This window comes from Ceratocystis lukuohia, assembly GCF_044167205.1.
Source record: "Ceratocystis lukuohia strain C4212 chromosome Unknown Supercontig2_pilon, whole genome shotgun sequence".
In the NCBI taxonomy this organism is placed as follows: Eukaryota; Fungi; Ascomycota; class Sordariomycetes; order Microascales; family Ceratocystidaceae; genus Ceratocystis; species Ceratocystis lukuohia.
Genome location: NW_027263521.1, coordinates 3,004,685 through 3,029,845, shown reverse-complemented (window position 1 = coordinate 3,029,845; position 25,161 = coordinate 3,004,685). Strand labels below are relative to the sequence as shown.

At 48.3% G+C, this 25,161-nt stretch overlaps 8 protein-coding genes across 8 annotated transcripts; 5 read left to right on the top strand and 3 right to left on the bottom strand.

Moving 5' to 3' along the window:
• Nucleotides 1-826: 826 nt before the first annotated feature.
• Nucleotides 827-1,405, bottom strand: HOO65_020755 (uncharacterized protein; the record flags this gene model as incomplete). The annotated part of the gene is made up of 1 exon (XM_071000150.1): nt 827-1,405. One exon carries the CDS (start codon nt 1,403-1,405, stop codon nt 827-829), a length of 579 nt encoding a protein of 192 aa, XP_070861393.1.
• A 1,821-nt stretch (nt 1,406-3,226) lies between these two features.
• On the top strand, nt 3,227-4,641 carry HOO65_020754 (uncharacterized protein; the record flags this gene model as incomplete). The annotated part of the gene is made up of 2 exons (XM_071006765.1): nt 3,227-3,378; nt 3,453-4,641. 2 exons carry the CDS (start codon nt 3,227-3,229, stop codon nt 4,639-4,641), a joined length of 1,341 nt encoding a protein of 446 aa, XP_070861392.1.
• A 736-nt stretch (nt 4,642-5,377) lies between these two features.
• Nucleotides 5,378-6,457, bottom strand: HOO65_020753 (Ubiquitin fusion degradation protein 1; the record flags this gene model as incomplete). Its single annotated transcript, XM_071006899.1, has 2 exons — nt 5,378-6,373; nt 6,455-6,457. The coding sequence occupies 2 exons, from the start codon at nt 6,455-6,457 to the stop codon at nt 5,378-5,380; spliced, it is 999 nt and encodes a 332-aa protein (XP_070861391.1).
• A 459-nt stretch (nt 6,458-6,916) lies between these two features.
• HOO65_020752 (RuvB-like helicase 2) lies at nt 6,917-8,466 on the top strand (the record flags this gene model as incomplete). Its single annotated transcript, XM_071006722.1, has 3 exons — nt 6,917-6,925; nt 6,980-7,163; nt 7,265-8,466. 3 exons carry the CDS (start codon nt 6,917-6,919, stop codon nt 8,464-8,466), a joined length of 1,395 nt encoding a protein of 464 aa, XP_070861390.1.
• Nucleotides 8,467-8,781: 315 nt separating this feature from the next.
• HOO65_020751 (GYF domain protein) lies at nt 8,782-10,266 on the bottom strand (the record flags this gene model as incomplete). The annotated part of the gene is made up of 1 exon (XM_071000149.1): nt 8,782-10,266. One exon carries the CDS (start codon nt 10,264-10,266, stop codon nt 8,782-8,784), a length of 1,485 nt encoding a protein of 494 aa, XP_070861389.1.
• Nucleotides 10,267-11,312: 1,046 nt separating this feature from the next.
• Nucleotides 11,313-14,738, top strand: HOO65_020750 (CAP-Gly domain-containing linker protein 1; the record flags this gene model as incomplete). Its single annotated transcript, XM_071006357.1, has 2 exons — nt 11,313-11,736; nt 12,094-14,738. The coding sequence occupies 2 exons, from the start codon at nt 11,313-11,315 to the stop codon at nt 14,736-14,738; spliced, it is 3,069 nt and encodes a 1,022-aa protein (XP_070861388.1).
• Nucleotides 14,739-16,938: 2,200 nt separating this feature from the next.
• Nucleotides 16,939-19,584, top strand: HOO65_020749 (uncharacterized protein; the record flags this gene model as incomplete). The annotated part of the gene is made up of 1 exon (XM_071000148.1): nt 16,939-19,584. One exon carries the CDS (start codon nt 16,939-16,941, stop codon nt 19,582-19,584), a length of 2,646 nt encoding a protein of 881 aa, XP_070861387.1.
• Nucleotides 19,585-23,594: 4,010 nt separating this feature from the next.
• On the top strand, nt 23,595-24,918 carry HOO65_020748 (Glyceraldehyde-3-phosphate dehydrogenase; the record flags this gene model as incomplete). Its single annotated transcript, XM_071006806.1, has 3 exons — nt 23,595-23,720; nt 23,969-24,653; nt 24,716-24,918. 3 exons carry the CDS (start codon nt 23,595-23,597, stop codon nt 24,916-24,918), a joined length of 1,014 nt encoding a protein of 337 aa, XP_070861386.1.
• Nucleotides 24,919-25,161: the final 243 nt, after the last annotated feature.

Sequence of the window (25,161 nt, the reverse complement as noted above, 5' to 3'; positions counted from 1 at the left end):
TGTCAGGAGCAGCACTTGTATCGGAAGCGTGCGCCTTTGGGTCTGTCTCTATATGTTAGACTATCTTTGCACTTACCTATCTTCAGAGCTGTAGTCTCTTCCTTAGTTACCTTTTACTTCAGACTCGCTATCTAGTTTCCTAGATGATTTGTTTGCAATGCTATAGATTTCCACCTTCTCCCTGCCTGTAGTGCAGTGATACATGTTTGGGCCACCAGCCAGCGCAGAGGCTTTGGCGATGGCACTAGCACTGCTGCTATGAAATCTGTAACGCAACGGTAGGGGGATAGCCTAAAAAATAGCATAAGTTAAAGTATTACTTTTAAGGCAGACAGTAGATACGATACCACCCCCGCTGACATTGGGATTGGTGAGCGGTGAGAGGTGGGCGGCGAGCGGTGAGCACAGTTCGGATGAAATTCGTTCCCCTATCGGAGAGCTGACTTGCAGATAGTGGCTAGGAAATTGCTTTCAACAATAATCTGATCAGTTTGTGCAAGTAGACGGTGCATGTATCCAAGTAGAAGCAGACAAATAGATCCCAACCCGCCGGCTATGGCTTATAATGATCTTAAATCAGTCAACCGTGCGTAGGTATTCTCACTGCCCCCCAAATAGGCCTAAACCAACAAATAAATGCTAAGATACATCAAGAAACGGCAAGAGATATGTGCAGCTAGGCAAAGTGTATACCTCAAGGGGGTAGGTCTGACTGCGGAGACCAAAATTGAACACCAGTGCCTAGCCAAAAGATGACGTTTGCCCGAGCTCGTGTGCGGTAGAGCCATATAGCTATAGCAAGACATCATTGACTATCGCCTTTCTTTCAATCATCCTGAATCTCCAATTTCACGCAGCCATGTTCGATCTTCTCCACATACCTAACATTAGTGCGGAATGGTTTGAAATCGGCATCCTGAATGGGCAGAGATTGATTCCATTCCACACACAGTGAAAGTGCGTTTTGATCTTCCTGCTTCTTCTCGTTCTTGATGGCTGTTGATGGAACCACGCCACCATCAAAGCTGATTCTGCAAAACGCATTCACCGGGCTGCTCTCTTTGGTATTCTCATCAGAATCACCCTCGAGGCAGCCACCATTCACATCAATACTTCCAGCCGTAGGATGACCTGCGCCAGTATCCTTGCCCTTGCCGTTGCCCTTACCATTTCGCATTCTCGGCTCGCGATATCTTGCAAATGGGACTCCACGACCTCTCCGCCCACCGATGCCGCCTTCATGTACGAAGTCGTCCGGATGAAAGACGGCTTTCCCGCCAGGCCTTCCCGGCCTTCTTTGCGCACGACCACGGCAGCTCTCTCTACGCCAGTCGTGCTTTTTGCAGATGGCTTGAAAACGTCGACGCACAGCCTTCGCTGAAGAACAGCCCAAGTCACCGGCCATACTTTCCTAGTTGACAGACGGTGATTCCTTGAGGTTACAGAAGAAAGCCTTGACATATTCAAGGTCCTGGCTAGAAAAAGTCATGATAGTGCTGAGTCGATGGGGGTATTGACGTCGTCGAGAAATAGAGCTTCGCTGGTCAAGGTAGTCTGTTGTAGAATACAGTCGAAGAGGAAGGGGAACTAAAGTCGCAGCAACAGAGCTGTCATATGTTATTTGCATTATTGCTTTAATGGATTCCAGATTGGTAAATATAAAGGGTAAAACTACTTACTTTCCGTTATTACATCCCAAGAGCGCTATGAGTGCATTCATGTTGTACCATCTATTGGTACCACTGGGCTCCTACCTACATCCGCAACGCCACTCAAGAGCATAATATAATATGCGCCATGGTGGGTGACAAGAAGCACTATAAATTCTAAATCACAAAGAAAAGGCAGAAAACTAGCGCAGTAAGGGGGTCGGCCCTGATGCCACGCATAGAAAAGAAAAAAAAAGAGAAAACTCTGCGTTCTTCAAAAGAGAAGAAATTTTCTCTCCTCTATTGAGTCACTTCATGATGCACTCCCTAAGACTAAGGCAGCAACAAAATTTGGGGCTACTGGAGCCTGGGCGTAACTGCTTTATATTTCTCTGTCCAAGCCACCATGTCGCGGACCCAATAATTCAACTTTCCTTTTTTATTTCCTACATACGAAAATCTACTAAAGAGTTTGATTCATGTGCCATACCAAGTACTACCTGGCACTGACCAAAGATGCCGAACGCCATCAACAGCTATCTACAAGAAAATTGGTCGGGTTACACACGCAGAAAGAAGCCGTAACACCACGCTATGAGAAACTAACTTTCAACAACACTAATTTCTCCTATAATGCGCAAAGAAATCTTCCCCGAGTCCCATGCAGTCAACGTATTTGACTTTTAGCACTCAGAGCAGCAAAAACATGTCGTAGAAAAGCGCGGCAGTTGACACACTTCGATGGCTCTTTCAAAAGGCGCGCTGCGGTCTGGACAAATAAACATGGCTACATCCTTCCAAATGAACTGAGGCACTATACTCGACGTAATACCGGGGGCAACAAAGCCAGTCAGGCAAGGAAAAGTCTAATCTCCTAATCTAATCCAACTGATTTAAAGGACGTTTTGATGCGGATTAGATCTTGTGGCCCAAAGAGAGCGTCCTACATGAGACCTAGAGCCAAGGCAACGCATCGCATTTTATCAAAAGGCCTTGTTTCCAATGGGCAAAATCCTATGTTCAGTTGCTCTCCTAGAGTTAGAAGATCAAGGAGATGTCTGTTGGTTGATTGTGATCATAATGGGCAGCTTGGTGGTCTAGATCTATGAAGCTGCACTGCACTGCACATGGCAAAATGTCGGCTAAATACCCTCGGCGATAGCGTCCACCCCCAGCTCGGCTACCCCACTTGTTAAACACCTTATCACGCGTTACCAAAATCTTCTCATTTCTACCTGCATTTCACACCAAAACAAAGTTCCATCGTGATATCGCACATATCAAACAAAGCCCACCTTATTCCATCCCACAGCGAATCCCATCTAGGGCCCTTTGCTCAGCGCATTCAATCACTGCTCACTTATACCGATTAAGCGTTTCTAACTATCGATAACAGTCAAGCTGAATAGGCCGTTCTGTGCCTGCACAACAATTAGACACACAACACAACAGACACCACTAAGTCGTCGCTGTCAAGATTCTTGCTGCCACAAACTAGCGCTTGCTGATTCAATTTAAACAAATTAAATCTCCTCCTAGCCTTGTGTTGCTCCCTTGATTCTCCCGTAGCCGCCACAATGAACAAAACCTGGACCGACCGTGCTGACCGTGATCTATTCCTCTCCATTCTCATGGTGAAGAGTGTGGGTGTAGTGAGTGGTGCAGAGTGGTCTCAGATAGGGGCGCTGATGCGTGGCCAGGGCCATGGCTTCACCAATGAAGGCTGTCGGTAAGTGAAGCTTTGCGCCTCGGAGTATAGAGTAGCATAGAATCTAAGACTTGGTCCTAACTACCGCCATACAGCCAACATTTTCAAGGCATGCGCAGAAAGTCAGCCAAGAAAGATGCCATTGCAAGACCCATCGACGTTGGGTCTCGGGATCCTACGCATGACCCCATAATGAGACGCCCAGGTCCCGGCCGGCGGAAAATCCAAAAATCAGCTTCGGCCGAATCCCAAGCCCCGGACAACTTGGAACATGCTGCCACAAGCCAATTACCGCAGGATCAACAGCAGGTCCAAGACCACGAGACTAATGACCAACAACAACAACAACAACAACAACAACAACAACAACAACAACAACAACCCACGATGGTTGACCAATCAATGGTAGCCTCCCAATCTTTACCCCAGTCCATGAGCGAGTCTATGTCACAGCTCCATCACACCCAGCACCACCACCATGCTCACCAGCAACATGCCGCTATGCTTGCTCACGTTCAGCAGCAGCAACAACAACAACAACAGGAAGAGCAAGAGCAACAAGAACACCAGCAAAGCCTCTTCCAGCATTACCAAATCCATGACCCCAGTCTTGTCAACATAACAGAGTCTCTGCCAGTGGACGTAGACCCTGAGGCTCCAGATGCAGGAATTGATACTACAGCTACAGACCATGACATTGGCACCCTTGATGTCGCTGTGAGTATGGCACCCAGTCCACCTACTGACCCGGCACTGGTGGTGGCTGTTGGTGTATCTGTTGATGAGTCTCCATCACTCCAAAGTCTTCCCAATACGCACCAGCACTCCAACGACCATCCCTCCTCTATCAATCACGCCGCAACAGAACCTAGCTCCGATATACAGAGCCAGGCGCATTCTCATGCGCACCTTGATACAGATGCCGCAGTCTTACAACATGCCCTAGGCGACGAAGACACTAATAATGGACCCCCGGCTAAAAGACAACGTGTTGACTTGGACGCAAATGTTGGGATAAGTGCAAACAGCGACAACCACGGGCTAGGTAGTATAGACTCAACAGGGGACATGATGTCTGGCCATTTGCAGGACAACGTGGTTGATGTAGTCTCTGGCGTTGACGTCGATGTTGGCGTAGACATAGGTGTAGGCGTTGGTATTGACAGTCAGGATCCAACACAACATAGTGGGCTATCAGACGACGATGCGGCTGCTGCAGCAGTGCTAGCTTTGCAGGAAGCGTCTGGCCCGGAAACAGGCGTAGAGCCGTATGAGTCAACGTAAGTTTCAAGCTTGTTCCACCGCTGTTTATCTCTCCTACTAACCCTTTCTCATAATGTCTAGGTTTGAGTTATGAAATTCAAAATACCGCTAGGTTTTCCCGCTCTTGCACATGTTATACCCGAGGGCCTTTGATTAGGCTCATTTAAAAGGTATAGAACTATTTATTTGTCCTTATATTTCATTAATATCTAAACGGCCTTGTTCTTCATTTTTCAACTCCACAATGAATTATATTGTCAATACCTTTTTTTCCCCGCCTAAAAGACTTGAAACTTCGTTCTATCAGACCCCATACACTATAAGCTGTTCCGATGATAAAACAAGCCATCCAACCCGTTTTGGTGCGGCGGAAATTCGTGTCGATTGGTGTAAGTGGTGTGGGATAGCATCGCAAATATCACTGCTTAAATAATATGGGCGAAATGAGATCTAATGAGCATATTTATTACCGGTTAGCTGACAAAAGAGAACTCGCGCTTATCTGCGCACACACAAAATCAAACCAAACGCCAGAGACAACAGATAGCCTCTCCCAAAAATAAAAAAATAAAAAGAAAGACAAAAGAAATGCCCAAGGCAAAGAAGCGAGCACTGTTAGGCCAAAGCTTCAGCGGCCATAAGACATGAAAGGAAGAAATAACGTCAGAACAAGGGAAGCAAGCAAAACAAGCTTCAGGCAAGGTAACAAAACCGTGTTGTGCTTTGGACCTTCTCCCCACTACTACCTCTACTTCCGCTACTTCTTCTTTGGCCGCAACGACTGTCCTTGGCCCTCAAACTTGGGCTTGTTTATATCCCGTTCCTTGTCCTCCTTTGTACGCACAGGCTTGATCTCGTATCCAAAGAAAAGCTTATTCGGTGCCAAACGCAACGGTTTGGCTCCATTCATGGGCCCCGTTGTGCCCGGAACAGCTGTGGGTGTGGGTACCGCCGTGCCGGAACCATTACCACTAGCTGCGTTCTTCTTAACCACAAGACGGTGACCTTCACCCTGGAAAGTCGAGCCGATCTGGGCCAGTGCTGAAGGCGCAATTGCAGCGTAGCCAATGTCTTTGGCCATGGTCCCATGTTCGTGAACAATCCCACCCCTAGCAGTGCCAGCAGACGATGCGCCATTGGAAGCAGTAGTAGACTTGTACTCAGGCTCAACGTAGCCAACAGGTGGAGCAAAATCAACCTCAACATCAGTCTCAATCATGCTGACACCCATCTTTTCAGTTTGGGGCTTGACCTCGAGCACCTTCATGTAATACTCCTCATCGTTGTATTCAAAGTTGAAGACGTCACCCTCCGTCAAAGTGGCAAAATTGCGAAACGCTTTTTCCAGTACAGCACGCGGATCGCTGATATCAAGAAAATTGACACTTTGCGGTTCCAGCTTGACCAACCGAGCCAGCGAGAGTGATGTCGTCTTGATCTGCACCATGTCTCCAACGTCCAAGCAAAGTGTTGTCATCATCCACTGAGGTATATAAGCACGGCCTTCTTCAGCAACAAACTCTAGCACACCAGCATGTGTGTGAGTTCCATGCTGGCCATTGACAAGTTCCATCTGGAGAGGCCATTGTACATGCAGTCGGGATACTTTGTCGAGGGCCGAAGGCGGGAGGAAGATCTTCGAGCCGTAGTTGAGTGAGGGGCGTTCGGGGCCGGGGGCCATCGCCATGGGATAGCACCGATAGTATTCATCAAACCGCCGGGCAGCAGGCCTAGAAGCATAGGGAGCACCGTACTATGGAATGGAGTAGTTAGGTTAGCACAAAGACAGGGCAGAGGAGTGTGGGGAAACCGTCAACTTTTTAGACAGACTAACCATCTTGAAACAACAACAATATTTATTATTTGTGCTAATAAAGAAAATCGGATTCTTCAGGAAGTTTAGTCGCCTTGAAGCTTTTTGCTATGCGTTTATACCAACAAAACTACCGAATTATATTAAGGCGTTCAAGCTTCTGGAGCTTTCTCTTCGCCTTATGACGTTTGCCATTCTGCCTTCAACGGTTAAGTGGGGCCCTAAAAAGCTCCAGCCACACGTGGGTGCCACACCAAAAGTCTAAACGCCACACTTAACGCGTCGAGATGTTGCTGAGCAAGCAAATGGCCCAGCCTTGGGTCTTCAGCCTCGCGCAATTTTAGCTACGAAAGAACAACACCAACAGCCTCTTTGCCCACCTCATCTCTGGAAATTTTCAACCACACATTTTGCTTTTTACGCTTTTCCACGATTGTTCAATTTTTGGCGCGTCTATAAATTTTATTTAGTCACATCGTCATAATGTCGGCTGTAAGGCTGCGTCCACCGTCTCATTATTATCTGTCTGCTAACACTCAGCTTTAGCCCGTTGTCACCGTCGGTGAGACCAAAGACCTTCGTGGTCTAAATCTCATTGCCGCGCATTCTCATATTCGCGGACTTGGTGTTGATTCTACCACTCTCGAACCCAAGAAGCAATCTCAGGGTCTAGTTGGCCAGGAAAAGGCGCGCAAGGCTGCCGCAGTGGTTCTAAAGATGATCCAGGAAGGTAAAATTGCCGGCCGCGCCTGTCTAATCGCCGGGCCTCCCAGGTATATATCTTCTTCCACTTCACTCCTCGTCATACACACTATGTCTTCCTATCTTCAGTACTGACGTCTGCTTCTTCCCACAGCACCGGAAAAACCGCCATTGCCATGGGTCTGGCCCAATCGCTCGGTGTTGACGTCCCCTTCACTTCCCTCGCAGCCTCAGAAATCTTCTCGTTAGAAATGTCCAAGACTGAAGCCCTTACCCAAGCCTTCCGCAAGTCCATTGGTGTGCGCATTAAGGAGGAAAATGAGATCATGGAAGGCGAGGTTGTCGAGATTCAAATCGATCGCTCCGTGACAGGCACAGCCAAACAGGGCAAGCTGACTATCAAGACAACTGACATGGAAGCCGTCTACGACATGGGCTCCAAGATGATTGATGCCATGACCAAGGAGCGTGTGGTTGCTGGTGACATTATTTCCATCGACAAGTCCTCGGGCAAAATCACTAAGCTCGGTCGCTCATTTGCCCGTTCACGTGATTATGATGCCATGGGCGCTGACACTAAATTCCTTCAGACTCCCGACGGCGAGCTGCAAAGACGCAAGGAGGTCATTCACACTGTTAGTCTTCACGACATTGATTGCATTAATTCGCGCACGCAGGGCTTTCTGTCGCTCTTCTCAGGTGACACGGGTGAGATCCGCAGCGAAATCCGCGACCAGATCAACACCAAGGTTGGCGAATGGAAGGAGGAAGGCAAAGCCGAGATTGTTCCTGGCGTTCTCTTCATTGATGAGGTCCACATGCTAGACATCGAGTGTTTCTCCTATATCAACCGTGCTCTTGAGGGTGACCTTGCTCCTGTCGTCATCATGGCCAGTAACCGCGGCAACTCGCGTATTCGTGGCACCGATTACCGCAGCCCGCACGGCCTTCCGCTCGACTTCCTCGACCGTGTTGCCATCATTCATACGCATGCCTACAGCGGCGACGAGATTAAGGAGATTCTATCTATCCGCGCCACTGAGGAGGAGGTCGATGTCTCGCCGGATGCCTTGGCCCTACTAACCAAAATTGGCCAGGAGGCTGGTCTGCGGTATGCCAGCAACTTGATCACCACGTCTCAACTGGTAGCCACCAAGCGCCGTGCTAAGGCAGTCGATGTTGATGACGTCAAACGTAGCTTCCAGCTCTTCTACGATCCCGTGCGCAGTGCCAAGTTTGTAGCCGAGTCAGAAAAACGGCTGATCGGTGATGACGGCGCTGTCGACTTTACCGTGACGAACGGGCACGGCGAGACCATGGATCTCAGCTAGATACGATGCGACCCAAGTTTTGGGCTAGATGCTATTTAGCTACATATTCCTCTTCTAAGCGCTCTGATGGTTTTTTTTTTCTCATTATTGTTTCTTTCACATGCGGTTCTTTGCAATTGTTGGATGGCGTTTCGGACGGTCCCAGGCGGGAAAAGTACTAAATAATGCAATACACACTCACATATACACATGATATATTTCTACCAGGAGATATATTCATGAATGAACCATAGCCTTTATTGCCTTTTTAGCTCCTTTATTTTAACGCCGTAATATTCCATGTACCCCTTGCCCAATTATAGTTGTATCTCGCTCTCATATGAAGTCACCCAACCGAGTCCATTCACCGTCGCTCTCCGTTGGTTTGAACTCAACACCCTCGCCAAAGTAGCCCGCGTCCTGCCACGCCTTCATTGTTTGCCCGTCGAATGGACCTTGCGCTGCCCCTCCATCACGGCCATCCGTCCAGCGATACTGCCACATGCGTACTGCTTTGTCCGTCGTGTCGGCATCATCAGTCTCGTTTTTCTGGGCCTCTGCTAAAGGAACGGGCTCTACCCATTCATGGCCTGTCTCGCGCTGCCACTGGCGCACCAGCAGCTCACGCTCCTCGTCGTAGATTTCCTCGTGATCACGTGAGAGAAGCTTGTCAGCTGCGTTGGTAATGGCGTCGATGGCTGCCTTGGCTTGTGCCTCTCCGCTATCAACAGTCTTGTCCTCTGTTGTTCCGGACTCTGGTGCCTCAGCTGCGCTATCTTTTTCACGCATCTTCTTGAGCCTCCACGCCGGTATCTTTTTCGCTTTCGCTTTTGTCTTGCCCGTATGTTTGCCCAATCGCGCCAGTGCTTCCAACGGGGTTTCAGTTCTCTCTAGATGCCGGATAAGCGTCGCCAGTAGTTCCTCGGTGAGTATCTCATCCTCTTTGCGACGTAGCCTTGCGGCCTCGGCTTCACGGCGCTCATGGGCCTCGGCGGCCTTTTTCATGTCCTTCTTGCTCAGCCCATCCAGCCATTTGTCGTGCTCGGCGCCAGCTTCAGCAGCTTGGCGCACGTAATTTCCCGCCTCGTCAAAGCGGCCCTCTTCCTGCTCTTGCTTGAGATTAAAGGCTTCAAGTTTGGGCGCATTGCGCTTTGAGCCGCCAGCGCCAATCTCAGGATCGAGGTCTTCTTCGGCGGCTGCAAGTGCCTTTTCGTCTTCGTCATCATCGCTACTTTCGTCATTAAGATGGATGTGGCCACCACCTCGACTCTTGCCATCTTCGCCTTGCACTATTTCCGACGCATCAACAAAACGCACACCCTTCTTCTTTTTGCCATCGGCATGGAAGTCGGCGTTTTCTTTGCCTTGCGCCTCGTCATTGTCTGCTTCTTCATCGTCGCCCCCACCAAACATATCAAAGTCGTCATCGTCGTCATCGTCGCCAGTTTTACGCTTCTTGGCGCTATTGCCTGCGCCTGGCTGGGCAGAGTAATTATCGAAGCGCTCATTGATGTCGACATCGCCTGTTGTGCGCTGCTGCGCCTTCGCATTGAAAGTCTCGTTGTCAGAGTCGCTGTCGTAGCCATCAATATTGACGGCGCCGCGCTTAGTCGAAGCTGCGCCACGGATCACATCAGCTTTAAGGAAGGCGTCTTCTTCGTCCTCTTCTTCGGTGGCATTTGGTGCCAATGCCGACGGGTTCCTCACATCAAAGCGGATGCCCTTTTTGCTCTCGTCAGAGCCGGCGCCTTCGCTGTGGTGGGTGCGCGCATAGATATCGCCCTTTGCTGTAGCTTTAGCCGCCGTGTACCTTGAAGACATTATGCAGCGTTTAGTTGCAGGCAGAGCCGAACTGAGTAAATAGGGATGTTACGAGTCTTGTGACTGGGGCTTTATTTCTCTAAGAGATGATGCGATAAAGATGCCTGAAGCTTGCGCCACACTGTACGCCACATGATTTTCTCCAACGCCACAGTCATCCTCCTAAATACGCCAAATCAGTCCAAGCGCCACTAAAACAAATGTTTTATCCCGTGCGTCTTCCATTTGGATTGACAAGTTGCTTCTTGTTAGGTATTAAAAAATTTAAAATATCCTAAAGTCTCTTTCAGCTCAGAAACAAAACTAAACATACTACCGTGTTTGTGTACGATCATCTAAATTCTAGTGCAAGAAATACTAGCTGATAACTCAAAGAAAATAGTCTAACCTTGACGATATCAAAGCAAAAAGAGCCACTTTTTCTTGTTGCATCCCCGTAGGCACTAGCAGCTTCTACCTAAAGCCATAATAGGGGTTTTATGATAAAATCTAATCCGTCATAAACGACCAGGCTCCGCCGGCCTAACCTGAGCTAACTTTTCCGCAAGTCAAAAACTAACACAACAACATGATAATACACTTATCTACATAGTTATACCTTTTTTTTTAGAAGTGTCCTGTTTTATCAGTCATTTTATTGTTAGTTTCTTCATCAGGTGCCAATACCCAGGCCGTCTGCCCTCTAAGCCTATCGCTCATATTTTCAAAAGCCCTGCGAGAAACGCAACTACATAAAAATTCAAACCCCTCCTTCCTCAAAACCACAAACAGCACAATACTAAAAGCAAAAAAAAGGGAAGAAACTGCTAAAAATCAAACAAGGCGGGTACGTGAAGGCGACAAATCAAATCTGTGCATCTACCTATGCGTTTGCTTGCTCTTATCCAAACAGCAGGAGGCCCTCTTCAAGGTATTTCAAGCGAAAAAGAAGTATTGTCACCAAATCTTTTCATGGCCATTTGAAATCTTCTTATCCTGAATACAGAGGGTAGAACACCAACCGATCAGCCAAGTACGCGCTTTGTTTCAGCGTCATTTGTTCTACAATGGCCCGCTGGTCCAAATTCAACGATACCCACAATACTTCCGGCGCACGGGATGGGAGCCGAAACTATGATAATGGCAGTAGTGGTGGCTATTCAGCCTCCCATCCCCACGAGGACGATCATACCAGCATGAGAGGTCAAGATACAAATCGCCACCATGGCAAAAGAAGAGACTCGATGGAAATTTCCCATCGTCGGAGCTCCTACGACCCCTCTGAGCGGAGAGATACACGCCCATCTAAACGCAGTGAATTCCACCAAAAAGAACCCCGCCGTGATTTGGTTCGTGTGCCATCGCGGTCTCCATCGCCTCGAGAGGCGAAAAGACCCAGAGTTGGCAGCTCTATTCGAAATATCGCGTCCAATAACCGTGGCAGTGATTCCCCAACCCAACGGGATGCGTATGTGGATGGCTCACGCAAATGTAAGTTTAATGGCTGCTGATTGTGTGATGACATTATGTGGCCAGGCTTGTAATCTAGAAGATATGCTTGCTTGCCAGGTCCCTTTATCCCATTCTTCAGGGGCTCTTATCATAATTTCAGCAGTGATCAGACAAATCAACCCTCTCCTTTCGTCATATGGCAGTAAAACATAGCGCCAGATGTGCACTAAAAAATCACAATCCCTCTACCTTGCAAGATTGAAATGCGATGCTATATTTTTTATTTTCTACCGATATACTCCTATTCGCATTTTCTTTCTTTTGCCTTTTCCAATACACTCATTTCCTTTTTTTTTTCATAAAATTTCCTGCGCATATCTAACTGTTTATCTGTAGCCCTCTCCAGACAGTCATCAATTGTATCGCCATCTATTGACCTGCTTGAGCCACCAACACATTCTCAAGGCCCAAAGTCGTCGTCCTTAGAGCAGCAGGAGCAGCAACAACCTGGTGATTTGGAGGCTAGCGCACTTGAAAACCCAACAAAGTGCAGCCCTGCTTCCTCAATACCTTCTTCTCCACGTAATGGAGACAAAAGACCATATATTTCTACAAATGCTGTCCGAACAGGACCTACGGTTCAAGGCATAAAATCCAACTCCCACACAAACTCGAAAATAGCTTCGTCGGCTTCAGGCCCAACTTCAGCGCATCAATCCAACAATCAACCTTTGAAAAAATCTCTAGATTCCCCGAAATCTCCCATGGCCCGTCCTAAAAATATCGCGAAGTCATCCACCTCAACTGACCCTACCAGGTTGTCCTTTGTCCAATCTCCGATTGAGAGGAGGGCTTCTGATGCATTCGACCCTAAAATCATGGGCTCCCAGCCTGCAAAATCTCTGTGCGAAGATTTCCAACCCGCCAGTGGAAAAGAACCTGAAAGCAATGACAAGAAAACCACTTTCCCAAGCATAATATCTGAAACCAGACACAGTTGGAATGCGCTCATAGAACCGTTTGTCAACCTCATTCACAGTCATATTTCTCGCGATCAACTTCAACGTCAAGTTGAAAAGACAACCCAAACGTTAGAGAAGCATATATCGCGATATCCAGAAGTGCGCGCTCAGGCTGACTTGCCCCGACACCGGATTTCCGTGCTACAAAAGCAGCTCTCAGACGCAGAAGCCAACATACAAAGCTGCGGCTCTGCACTGGAGGATGTGTTTCCCCTTTTTCAACAACTATGTCACGAATACATGCCTTCCACCACGTCGCCTTTCGCTCCCAGCCCGCTTTCCGCACCCAATCCCTCCCTTGCCTTGCTAGAGGAGAAGTTTGAAAGAAAATTTCAAGATCAAAAAACGGTCCTAGATAGACAAGAATCGCTCCTTCGAAGCTATGAGGAACGTGAACGCGAACACCAAAATCAAACAAAAAAACTCGAGGAACGCATCATACGAATGGAAGAGTCTCGCCAGTCTGTCCCGACACCTAGTGAAAACCTCAAATCCTCTATGAATGTGTCGCGTCAAATCCAAGATGCCATCAAGGCCGAGAGAAGCAATACCAGCTCTATTGTCGGACAGATTGAGGCAAAGAACAGAAAGCTTATGGACGCTAGCTATGAAGGCCTTCAGAAAAACGTTTCCCGGCAATATGTGACTCAACACAGCTTCCAGAGCAAAATGTCGAAGCTGGAAATGGCATTGAAGAAAGTTGAAACAGATATTCGCTCGGTCGAGGCTACAAATTACAAACGAGAGAATATTTTTAGTGGCTCGATTGACGAGGCAAGCCTTCGGCAGCTGCAAGACGACACTCGCATGTGCCAAAAGCTCGTTTCTTCGTACCAAACAGTGTCGGACGAAAACACCGCGGCTGTTACGAAAGAATTGCAAGAAGTTCAACTCAAACTCACGCATTGCCTTTCAAACATGACGCAGCTAGAGAGTGTCAACAACGAACTTAAACTTGATCAAAAGTTCACAATAGATTCTTTGGCTAGCCTCGAGTCCAAGGCTTCCGATGCTTCGTCAATGGCAACTAAAGCACACACACAGCTTGATGCAACCAAGGAATCAATTATGAAGGAGGTAGAAAATATCCAAAATACCCTTGCTGGTAGTTTGGAAAATTGTGAAACCCGATTAACTGAAATTCAAGAAAAGCAAAGGATTCTCTCGGAATCTGTGGCCAAGACAACTGAGAGGCTCTCGGAGGTCTATGAGAAGCAATCTATTGACTCTGCCCAGCTTCCCATGAGTCCAGCCAACTTGAAGGGCGATATTGATGCAAGTTTGGATCGAAAAACCCTCAAATCAGTCATGAAAAAGATGAAGAACCTGGAAGAGACACAAAGCTTTGTGGTCAACTCATGGGGCAGCCAGTTAGATGATTTGCGAGGGGAAATCCCCACCATCATTGAGGACAAGCTATCTGAGCATAAAGCCGCCGTTCAGCGGGATATTTGCGATAGCATTAGCCGGATGAGCAAGTCCGGGGGAGCAGAGAATGATGGCAATGCCAGCGACAAGAAACAAACACTAAATAGAACTGCCGCTTCGGGTGATTCCAAGACTGTGAGTCAGAGTGAAAGCCAAGTGGGCAAGACCAACGACGCTGGCAGTTATGGTGCTAACCCGACTGCGGCGGCAGTTGGGCCTGTACCCAACGTCGACATGAGCAAAATCGAATTTGTACTAGAATCGCTTACAGAAACACAAGCCAAGATGACCACATTCGAATCGAATTTGCAAGGCCTGATCCACGCATTTGAGACAATCCAAGCACAATACCAAAACCTCAGGGCCAGCGATATCTACGAATCGATCGTAGAACACCTAGAGCTATGGCACCCATCATCGACACGCACGATGCTTGACGATCTGCGCTCGCGTATTGATGAGACGAATAACAAGCTTCAGGAAGTATTAGCCATGGATCAAGGTAGCCTGAGGGCAGTCGTGAACGGTGTGGCGAGCAAAAAACGCCATTTGGATGGGTCGGCAGTTGTGATGGGGGGGATTCCACAATGAAGAAGCCAGAGAGGATGAATGATGATGGAGGCTGAATAGCCTGTATTTTTTGCTATTTGTTTTGCTTTATGCTGCGTCGCCTCGCCTTTGCGTCCAGTCGATTGTATACATATGTCGACCCAACGTGGGAAATCCCACAAAAGTTCTTGAGTTTTTGGAGGGGACTTTGTTTTTGTCTTGCTTTTTGAGGTATCTAGTTTGTCTTCTTTTACTCTTTGTCCAATGGACGCTACTTGTTATTCTTGTTGGTGTGTGAAGATATATCGCAATTTACAAGCCGAACTCCCGCCTGGTCGCCTAGCCATCTAGGGTTCAAATCAACTATAAACCAGGACAAGAGGAGGGAATTGTCAACTAGGGGTGTCTTTGTTCATATTCCTGCGCCTACCCATTTGCTGTCTATATGCTGTCAATACATGGGTGGGTAGGAGATCTGACGGGCTTCTTCATTTATTATTTTTATCAATGGAAGAAATTCGCATCCAAGGCCTCAAAAGCTAAGAGAATCAAATATCACGTGTTGCATCACGTGACTGTTGGCGAGGGGTAATCTTGTTCTAGTTGTGTTCCAAGTTACAGGTTTTGACTTCAAGGGCGTAGAGCAGTGTGTGTGCCTTTCGGATTGTATATACGTCCCCTTTAGAATGCATAGTTCCTGCCTTGGTGTTTAGCATTGTACACCGGGCCGTCGCCGATTTTCTTCGGCTTCGAGTTCCTCGAGGTTCAGGCTTTACCAGCCCTGCATTCAGCCCTATTGCTCCTGCTAAAACAAGGTAGCTGGTACTTTGAGCGCTGGCTAGGGAGGGGGAGACGAGCTTTTTTTGGACTTGGACTTAGGCTTAGGCTGGACTGGGCTGGGTTAGGCCGGACCGCAACAATAGGCAGGATGCAATGGAGGGGAGGGATAAGGGTATTACGTGCGTGCTAAAACACATTTACATCACAGAGAGATGCTTGTCGTTTTTCGTTTGTCGTTTATCGTTGTCTTTGTATTTGGTCAAGCCTATCGACGCCATGTTAGGGTTTGCAGGTGTTTTGTTGTCGAAATCCCCACTTTGATTTACCTAACCCTTTTTACTGAGGAAAGGGAGCTAGTACCAAGTTCCTGCCCAAGCCCAGGCCAAAGCCAAAGCCAAAACAAGAGCGAGAGCACAGCAAGGCCGCCAAATTCGAGTTTGAACATGTTTTAAGCTTTGGAGAAGCAGAAGAAGAATCAGCAAAACAGGGAGCTATCTGCTCTGCCTACCTATTTGGCCAGCTTTCAGTTTTTAGCTAAGAATACCAAGACGGAACTTAATAAATAGCTTTGTTACCTACAAAGGCAACTGCTTCCACTTGGGTTTAGCCGCGACTCGATGCTGCTGTGATTGGCTTTCAATCTTTTATTTTTATTTTTATTATTTCTTTTTTCAACTATGTGAGCAATTCGGGGGGGTTATTCAATTTTCCTCGTCACTTTGGCTTCCCCCTTCGTTTTGGTGTTGCTCGTCACACAACGCGCATCTTCTTCTCTTGCCCCCTTCAATTTTCCTTCTCATCAAATCTTTGTTTTTTTTTTTCATTTCTTTCTTACCATTCTTCCCTTTGAGCAGACAAAAAAAGCCTTATTACAAACGCTATCCAGATTCACAGCTGCCTGCCCCTTGCAACCTTTTGTTTTTTTTGGGCTTCAGCCAATCCAAACACGGATTCTTTTAATTCCTTATTTAATTACTTTTTTTCTTGATTGGATTGGCTTCTGGCCAAGCCACGACCACGTTCTTCTTCATATCCACTCCAAACTCAACAACACGCAACACAACGCAAATGCACGCACACGAAATTGAGTCGCGCCAAACGAATAAGCTCTCTTCCCTCAAAACCAACTAGTCAGCCTAAAAGCACCGTTTTTAGCTTTCCCGCCAAACCCAATCGCTGTAGTTCTTCAGCCTTGCTCCCCGTTCCCATCGTGTCATCTTCGCGCTCCTTTATTCGCTTCTCTTCCGCTCTTGATTGGTCGCCTTGCTCAGTCGGCGCATAGCATACAACGTTAAAGTTGGCTTTTTCTTTTTTACTCTTCGGTGTTTCCAATTGCTCTATGCATTTATAAGGCTTCTCCTATCGGTGTTGCTGCTGGTGCTCTTGCTGTTACTGCCACTACTACTATTGCCGTTGCGGGTGCTTCCACCTCCCCTCCCTCTTCTACCGGCGCTGCTGGAAGATGGAGGCTGCGGCCAAAACGGTCCAACGATTAACCCAAACATACCTCCCCGAACTGCCCCACAGCCTGTCGCCGAGTCCCGACCGCCGCTTTCGCATTCCTACCGACTGCCCCGAGCCCGAAGAAGAGCATTTTGCCCCCTTGCAACACATGACATTTGTGTCTGGAGAAGCAGACCGCGGATTGTTGATGACCCGATCCTATTATGACATGCGCGAAGAGCCTCCTGCACCCGTAACATCTGCATCTCTTCTCGCCAAAAAGAAGTCTTCCAACAAGATTTCACTGAGCGACTACAACAAGAAGAAGACGACTACCCCGACTTCTGGTCCTACCACACCTGCTATTCACACCAAAGACAAGGTTTTTGCTTCCTCGAAGTCTACTGCCTCTCATACTCCTACTGCCACTCCAGCTGCCGTTAAAACCAAAGAAATGCCGCCTCGTATAATAGACTCTCGCTCCGACGCGCGTCCCCTTCCACCCAGAGACCGTGATAGAGACCGCGACCGCGACCGTGATAGAGATGTCCGCGATCGAGACCGAGACCGAGATCGAGACCGTGACCGTGACAGGGATAGAGACCGTGACCCTAGAGACCGCGCTCCCGCGAAACGTAACATCAACTCTAGACCTTTGTCATCTCGACCTAAAGATGACGATCGTCTACCCAACGCCACCGCTGCGACCACATCTGCTCGCAATTCTACTATTACATTGAACAGCGCATCAAATACACCCAAGCTCCCTCCAAAGCCTCCGCCGCCCGCCCGACTCGGCGGCACTACACCTCTTGATGATTCCCGAAGGCGATATCCTAATGATGATGACTCCTCACGCGCCAAGAGATCCAAGCTTGAATCTAACGGGGCCCGCCTCGGTCCAAACTCCAAAGATGACTCGGGCCGTCGGAAAGATCCCATGTCTAATAAAGAACGGGATCGAGATCGCGATCGAGACAGAGACAGAGACAGAGACAGAGAAAGGGATAGAGATAGAGACAGAGATCGAGACAGAGATCGGGACAGAGATCGGGACAGAGATCGAGACAGAGATCGAGAAAGAGAAAGAGATCGAGACCGAGACCGAGACCGGGGTGATCGTGACCGCGATCCTGACCGCGACCGAACACTTGAACGAATCGAGCGCGAACGGGAACGAACTGAGAGGGAGAGAGAAAGAGAGCGGGATCGGGCTAGAGATCGCGACAGGGACCGTACTAAATCTCCTCTTCTACCTCCTCGCGATTCTAAACCTTCTGGATCTGCTCCCATCAATGGCCGCGATATGGTAAAATCGGTCACTAGCACTACCCGAAACATGTCTCCTGCTGGTAGATCCCGCGCTAGCTCTGTAACTGGGAATCGCTCAGCCTCTAGCGGCAACGTGAAGCAAACACCAGCAAAGAGCAACGCGACATCAGCACCTTCTATCCCTCCGCTGCTCTCGCCTCTTCGATTGTTTGAGAACGATGACACTACGACGAAAAAGAAGAAGCCACAAGTCCAGTATGCTGACGAGGAACCCCCAACTAGACCCAAGAAGATTGACATACCAAAATCATTGAAGATTGCCCTTCCACCCTTGCTCTCACCTACCCTACCTTCTCCCATTGAAGAGGCTCTTGAAAACTGCTACGGTCTCAAAATGCCTCCACCCCCGCCTGTACCACAGTCTCTATTAGTCAATCTCAAGGTCCCCCGCTCGTTGCTCAAGAGGTTTGCAGCAATACTGAATCCTCCGTCTAAAAAGCCCGCGTCGCAGGATGCATACCCCTCTTCTATTGTTTCTTCTACTGGCAAGAAACGGCCTGCCACTTTTGTTGACCCGCCAACAGAGCAGGTAGCGTCTAAAAAGCCACGTCCCATTGACTCCTCTGTTAGGTTAAATGTCCCTGCCACGCCATCCAAGCATAGCGCCGCCATGTCCCGTGTGGCATCCAACTCGTCTGTTGTCGGCAACACACCTGGTGACACGTCTGCAAATTCTCCAGCGCCTACAGGCATAGCCTCAGATCGCGTGCCAACTAAGAACGCAATCCCCGCACCCGTCCGCCACCGCATCGATATATACATGGACCTTGGCCGCAATCTCAAGCACCAGCGCGACGCTGTTTTACGTAACTTCCCCGCAGGCGAGAACCCGCGTGAGCACACCAGCTCGCCCCAGGTCATGGGTTCCTCGTTAATCGGCATTGAGTCAATTCTGGCCTACATGATTAGCTTCAAGACAATTGGCGACCAGCGCACGCGCGAGCGCAAGCTACTTGATCCGGGCAACTGGCGTTCCGTACTTCCGCTCGTTAGCGAGCTCGCCTCATGGACTCAGTCGTATCGCACAATTTTACCTCTTGTGCTACAGCTACAAGCCATAATTTATGAGGAGCTCATCAACGCCTTTGTCAGCAACCCTGCCACGCCCTTCGGTGAGGTGAGCAAGCATCTTGTTCGCCGTAACGACTCATGGACCCAGGCATGCAAAGCAGCGCGAAATGCCAGCCTACCTGATGGCATGATGGGCCCCTGGTCTACAGTTGAGGATGCAGTGCGTCGAGCTCTTGAGGTTATGACTGCGTTTGCAAAAAAGAATACCCTGGAGTGGAAGCCGCAGGTTGAGTTGCCGGGACCATTGGCTCAGCCGTCCTAAAGTCAAGAGGATCTAGCAACTTGGGCCGACCGCTTTTATTATTCCTCTTTTCCTTCTCTTTCTAACGCCTACTTTTTCTTGTGTTTCTTTTTTTCATTATTTCTTCATTTTTTTTCGGCTACCGAGTCCGAGGTTTTGTTTTGCTTTTCTTTGTTGCTTCTTTTCTCCTAGTGCTCCTATACGAGCCTTTGTTTCTTTTGATTCTAGCGTTAAGCTTTGCTCTTGCTCTTTTTCTCGTTTTCCGCTGTTGAGTTTTGTTTTGGATGCTTATGTTTTTTTTTTGTTTTGCTGATATCTCTATGTTTGGTTCGTTTTACTGCACCGCGACGTGAATGGCATATTGTCTTGTTGCGAAACTTGCTGGTGGTTTTTCTTTTTCCTCTTGTCTCTATGTTTGTTTGGCATTTATCTTTTTGTTTTCTTTTTTCTTTGCCTGTTTTTTTTGTTTCAGAAGCGTTGGGATGGAATCCGCATGGTAAATGCTATTTGGGTGGGGGGAGGTACACACGGATGAAATAGTTCGCATATTTATTGTAATGTCTGTTGATGTTAATCGTTTTCATGTTCAGATCGCCATGTAACACTCACATGTAAAGAACCCTAACCCTATAATATGACGTCATGGTCACTTACAAGAAAGCTCACGTCAAGGCCGTTATTGTCTACATGACATGTTTACTTGATCCTAAACTTGAGAGACAAAACATTGCCATCGGTCTATTTCTCCCGCGGCTGTAACTTTTTTGGCTGTCAAGTTTTTTTCTTCTTTTTATGATCTGATCGTCATTCGGCCCTTCAGTGCGATACAGACTGGGGCAATGGACCAACAGATGAAGAGAGAAAATCGGGGCTTCTTGCTCTTGCCTTTGCTGGGGACCGAGCTCAGGAACGTACGTGGGATGGAAGATTTCGAAAATAAAAAAAATAAAAAAAGAAAAGATGAGGGGAGAGCAGGTAGTTTTCAGGACAGAAAAGAAGGAATGAGGGCGTGGAAGACGGGGCCTGGACTGTTATATGAATCAAGTAAGCCAAGGCGATGGATGCATTGCTCACGGGCTGTGTCTCATGAAGCATTCGTAGGCGAGTCTTTTTGGTGCTTCGCTCTTTCCTTTTTATGCTTTCATGCTACATTAAGCGCCAGTTTTTCATTCCTCACAAGGTGGGAGGATAGAGGAGGAGAAGCAGGCTGTTGGTAATCTACCACTCAAACAAAAAGAGTAAGTGCCCCACAAAAAACAAGTGCAACTGCAAGCGCCTTTTTGTTTTCTTATCCCTCGGACCTGTTCTCCTCTTTCCTTCGCTGCTTGTCGGCCAAAGTCGTTCCAAGGTAAGCTGCTCAATCTTTCAATAGATAGAAGATCCGAAGTTGAGCCGTAGCCGGCCGGGTATCCACTTACCTAGGTGGCTTTGGGGAGGAAGAGGAGCCCCATGCGAGATTGGCAAGGGAAGGCTTTTTATCAGACCGTAGTGAAGCCGGCGATTGCGGCGATGTTTGCATAGAGACAGAAAGAAGGCCATTGTAGAAGTCGAAGCTGATGCAAGTGTACTAGGATGTTGATAGGAAATGATGCTTCTTGGTTTTGTGGCTGGTCTTGTCGCATGATAGCCAGAGTCCTCGCATTGATAAAGGCATTCTGCGGGCTGATGAATTATTGTCTCTTCTGACCTGTGGTGGGGCTGGTCTGATGTTCGGGGTGATGCAGGTAGGGTAGGGTGCCATGGAGTGAGATGGGGCTGCTTTTGGCTTGTTATCCTTTCCTTCAAAGTATAACACTGCAGCCCCATAGCCAAGGAAGAAGCTTCAATGCGCTGAGGGAGCTGCAGGAGAACAGGGCCAAGAACAAAGGCTTGGTACTTACTTGCACTCATAATGGTGTATGTACCTGTATTTCTGTACATACATATGTACGCATCATCTTAGCAGAGCGCATACTATAGCATAGCAGCATGTAGTCCTTCTGCAGCAAAGCATGTAACAGAGGAAGCCAAGGGATTATGAAAAAGTCGCATATTTGTCTAGATGTATTGGATTGCGTAGTTATAACATGGTTGAGACAACACAAAACCCGGCCGACGTGTGCAGCCTGCGAGGCTCTGGATTGGCCGGCGAGGCCGAGTGACGGGTTTCATAGTGTAGAGGCGTTTGCCATGGGTTCGTTTGTCTTGTTTGCTACGCTCTGCTGCATGCATATCGTTGTATTTTCAAATGTCGGAGCTTAATTGTTTTGTTCCTCTTCTTTTCCACTTGGATTTTCCACAGCTTATCCCGTCGCTAGGAGTTGCTTTTCTTTTCTTTTTTCTTTTTTCCTTTTTTTCTTTTTGATCTTCTGATGCGAACAAAAGGATAAATCAAGATCAAAGTTTTGAGGCTCGGCGTCTCACAAGACACTACTACGTACTACGTATGTACTATGTACTATGAACGAGATGTACTAGTACTCAGTTGCTTCTATGATGAAATGGGGCTCCCTCTTTCCTTCTTTGCTCATCCTTCCTTCCTTCTATAGCTGCAAAAAAATGGGAACAAGAGGGAAAAAAGTTTCTTTGCTAGTTAAGGACCTTAGGCCAAACATAATGACAAATGTGGGGCCCCGACGCCGGAGAACGTTAGGAAGAGCAAAGCTTTGAGGTGGAAAGGAGAAGGAAAGAGAGCCAAAAGGGTACCTCGGAATGGCCATTGACAAATAGGTGATGCGCATGAAACTTTGCTATCAGCAAGCTGATGGTAGTGTAGTGAAGGGATAATAGATGGGCATGTATCAGGAAGGGTGAATATGGAACGAGAACGTCGGCTGGGCTGGGTTTTGGGGAACAAACCTGGCTGGCTGCTCGTACCATGATTGGCCCATTTAAGCTCGGGATACGCAGGAACGGATCGGGCGGTGGTTTTTTCGCCAATTCATCGCATGTAAACAACATAACTGGCAAACACGCCATTTGATTGCCGAACACACGCCGGTTTGGCGACGACAACAAGAAGCATTGATCGCAGTAACGACTACAGCAACAGGATAATATAAGGCGAGTGACAGAGTGAGTGAGTGAGAGAGAGAGGGAGGGAGGGAGAGAGAGAGCGACGGGGGGATTTGTATGATCATGCATGCCTCTTTTTTTCCCCTTCCTTGTTCCTATTTTGCTTATTTCCTTGCTTTTATTCCCTTCCTTCCTCTGTCGCTTCGGCTTTCTGCCGCAGGGGCTCTTATTTCTTTTTTGACCAACTGAAATGTCTTATGTGCAGATTTAGGTCAATTGATGATGAGAGAAAGAGCCTCGTTATCGCCGATGGGTAGTTGCGGAAAGGAAATGAGGATGAAGCAATAACCAACATAAGCCTATGACTTCCTAGCCACAATAACCAAATAACCACGCCACCATGTAGCACAGTATAAGCTAGCTACTAACAAGAGCTGCTTAGCCGGCTCTGTGGTAGCCATAAGCCCGTTCCCCCAAAACTAACATGTACACACACTTTTTGCTTCACATCACCCCACATTTGCCGCTCAGCACCACTCTGAGACGCCTCATTCGATACCGCTTTGTCAAACTACCCCGCCTTGCCCTCTCATGCTCTTGATCTCCTTCCAATGCTTGCACTAAGGAACATGAGGAGCTTTTGTCCCTGTGTTGCCTGGGCAAGACGGGACCCGCCCCTAAAGCAAAGCAAAGGCAAAGTGAAGGTAAAGCGAAGGCCAAAGGGGAAGGAATGAGACAGCGAGAAAAGGAAAGAGGGAAAAAAAAAGGGCTTAGCCTTTGGCCGAGCTAGGCTAAGCTTTGGATTTAGAACCTGAGAGAATAAGAAAGACAGATAAGGAAGGAGGGAAAAAGCGAAGCTTGCTTGGGGCATGTGTGTGGTGAACGGTGGTTGGCTCAACTTCCCCCGTTTGTTCTTAAAACCAAGCTCTTCCCTCCTTCTTTATTTTTTTCCTCCCCTTCTTTCTCTTCTTCTTTTTATCATCACAACTTCCTCTTACTCCCCTTTTTTTCTTAACACCCTAAATCGATCCATCAACATGACTGTCAAGGTTGGTATCAACGGTTTCGGCCGCATTGGCCGTATCGTCTTCCGCAACTCGGTTGGCCACTCCGATGTCGAGGTCGTCGCTGTCAACGACCCCTTCATTGACCCCACCTACGCTGTAAGTTTCTCTCTGTCTCGCTGCTATTGATCCAATTGCTCGACTCACCTACGCTATTCTGCTCCGACACCCTTCGCGATGCCCTGTCTGCACTGCAGACCTATCTTCCTTTCTTCCTTTGCCGAAGCTGCTTTTGTTCCCTGGAGGGTTATTGTAGCCGAAGTCACAATCTCTCCCCCGCACTGCCCCGCTTTTATAATGTGTTAAATGACAACCACTAATGACTATTTTCTCTTCCATGTTATTAGGCTTACATGCTGAAGTACGACTCCACCCACGGCGTCTTCGACGGCACCATTGAGGCTGTCTCCGACGGTCTGGTCGTCAACGGCAAGAAGGTTGTCTTCTTCCAGGAGCGTGACCCCGCCAACATCAAGTGGTCCTCGACCGGTGCTGAGTACATCGTTGAGTCCACTGGTGTCTTCACCACCATCGACAAGGCCTCTGCTCACCTGAAGGGTGGCGCCAAGCGCGTCGTCATCTCGGCCCCCTCCGCCGATGCCCCCATGTACGTCATGGGTGTTAACGAGACCACTTATGACGGTTCCTCCGCCGTTATCTCCAACGCCTCGTGCACCACCAACTGCCTGGCTCCCCTGGCTAAGGTTATCCACGACAACTTCGGCATTGTTGAGGGTCTCATGACTACTGTCCACTCCTACACCGCCACCCAGAAGACCGTTGACGGTCCCTCCGCCAAGGACTGGCGTGGTGGCCGCACCGCTGCCCAGAACATCATTCCTAGCAGCACCGGTGCCGCCAAGGCCGTTGGCAAGGTCATCCCTTCCCTGAACGGCAAGCTGACCGGCATGTCCATGCGTGTCCCCACCGCCAACGTCTCCGTTGTCGATCTGACTGTTCGCCTGGAGAAGGGCGCTTCCTACGATCAGATCAAGGCCTGCGTTAAGGCCGCCTCCGAGGGTCCTCTCAAGGGTAAGCTTCCTCCCGCTTTTCTTCATCATTGTTCCTTTACTAACATTGTTTTTTTTTTCCAGGTGTTCTGGGCTACACTGAGGACGATATTGTCTCCTCTGACATGAACGGCAACAACAACTCCTCCGTCTTCGATGCCAAGGCTGGTATCTCCCTGAACGAAAACTTCGTCAAGCTGGTCTCTTGGTACGACAACGAGTGGGGTTACTCCCGCCGTGTCCTGGACCTCCTGGCCTACGTTGCCAAGGTTGACGGCTCCAACTAAGTCTATAATTATTAATAGCTATTGGGGCCTACTGCTAGAGGCCGGTAAAAAGGGCTGTTTGATGCAGTAGTTGATAAATTAGAAGATAAACATGAATAATGAAATAAATTGTAAAATTCAATACTTGCGCCTGTTCACGCTTTCGGCTATAAGGATGAGGGGGGATACGGAGAAGCGGAGGACGATCAGTGGATAGGACTAGGGTCGGGATATGCCGGCTCTCAGCTGTGCATGATGGAGAAA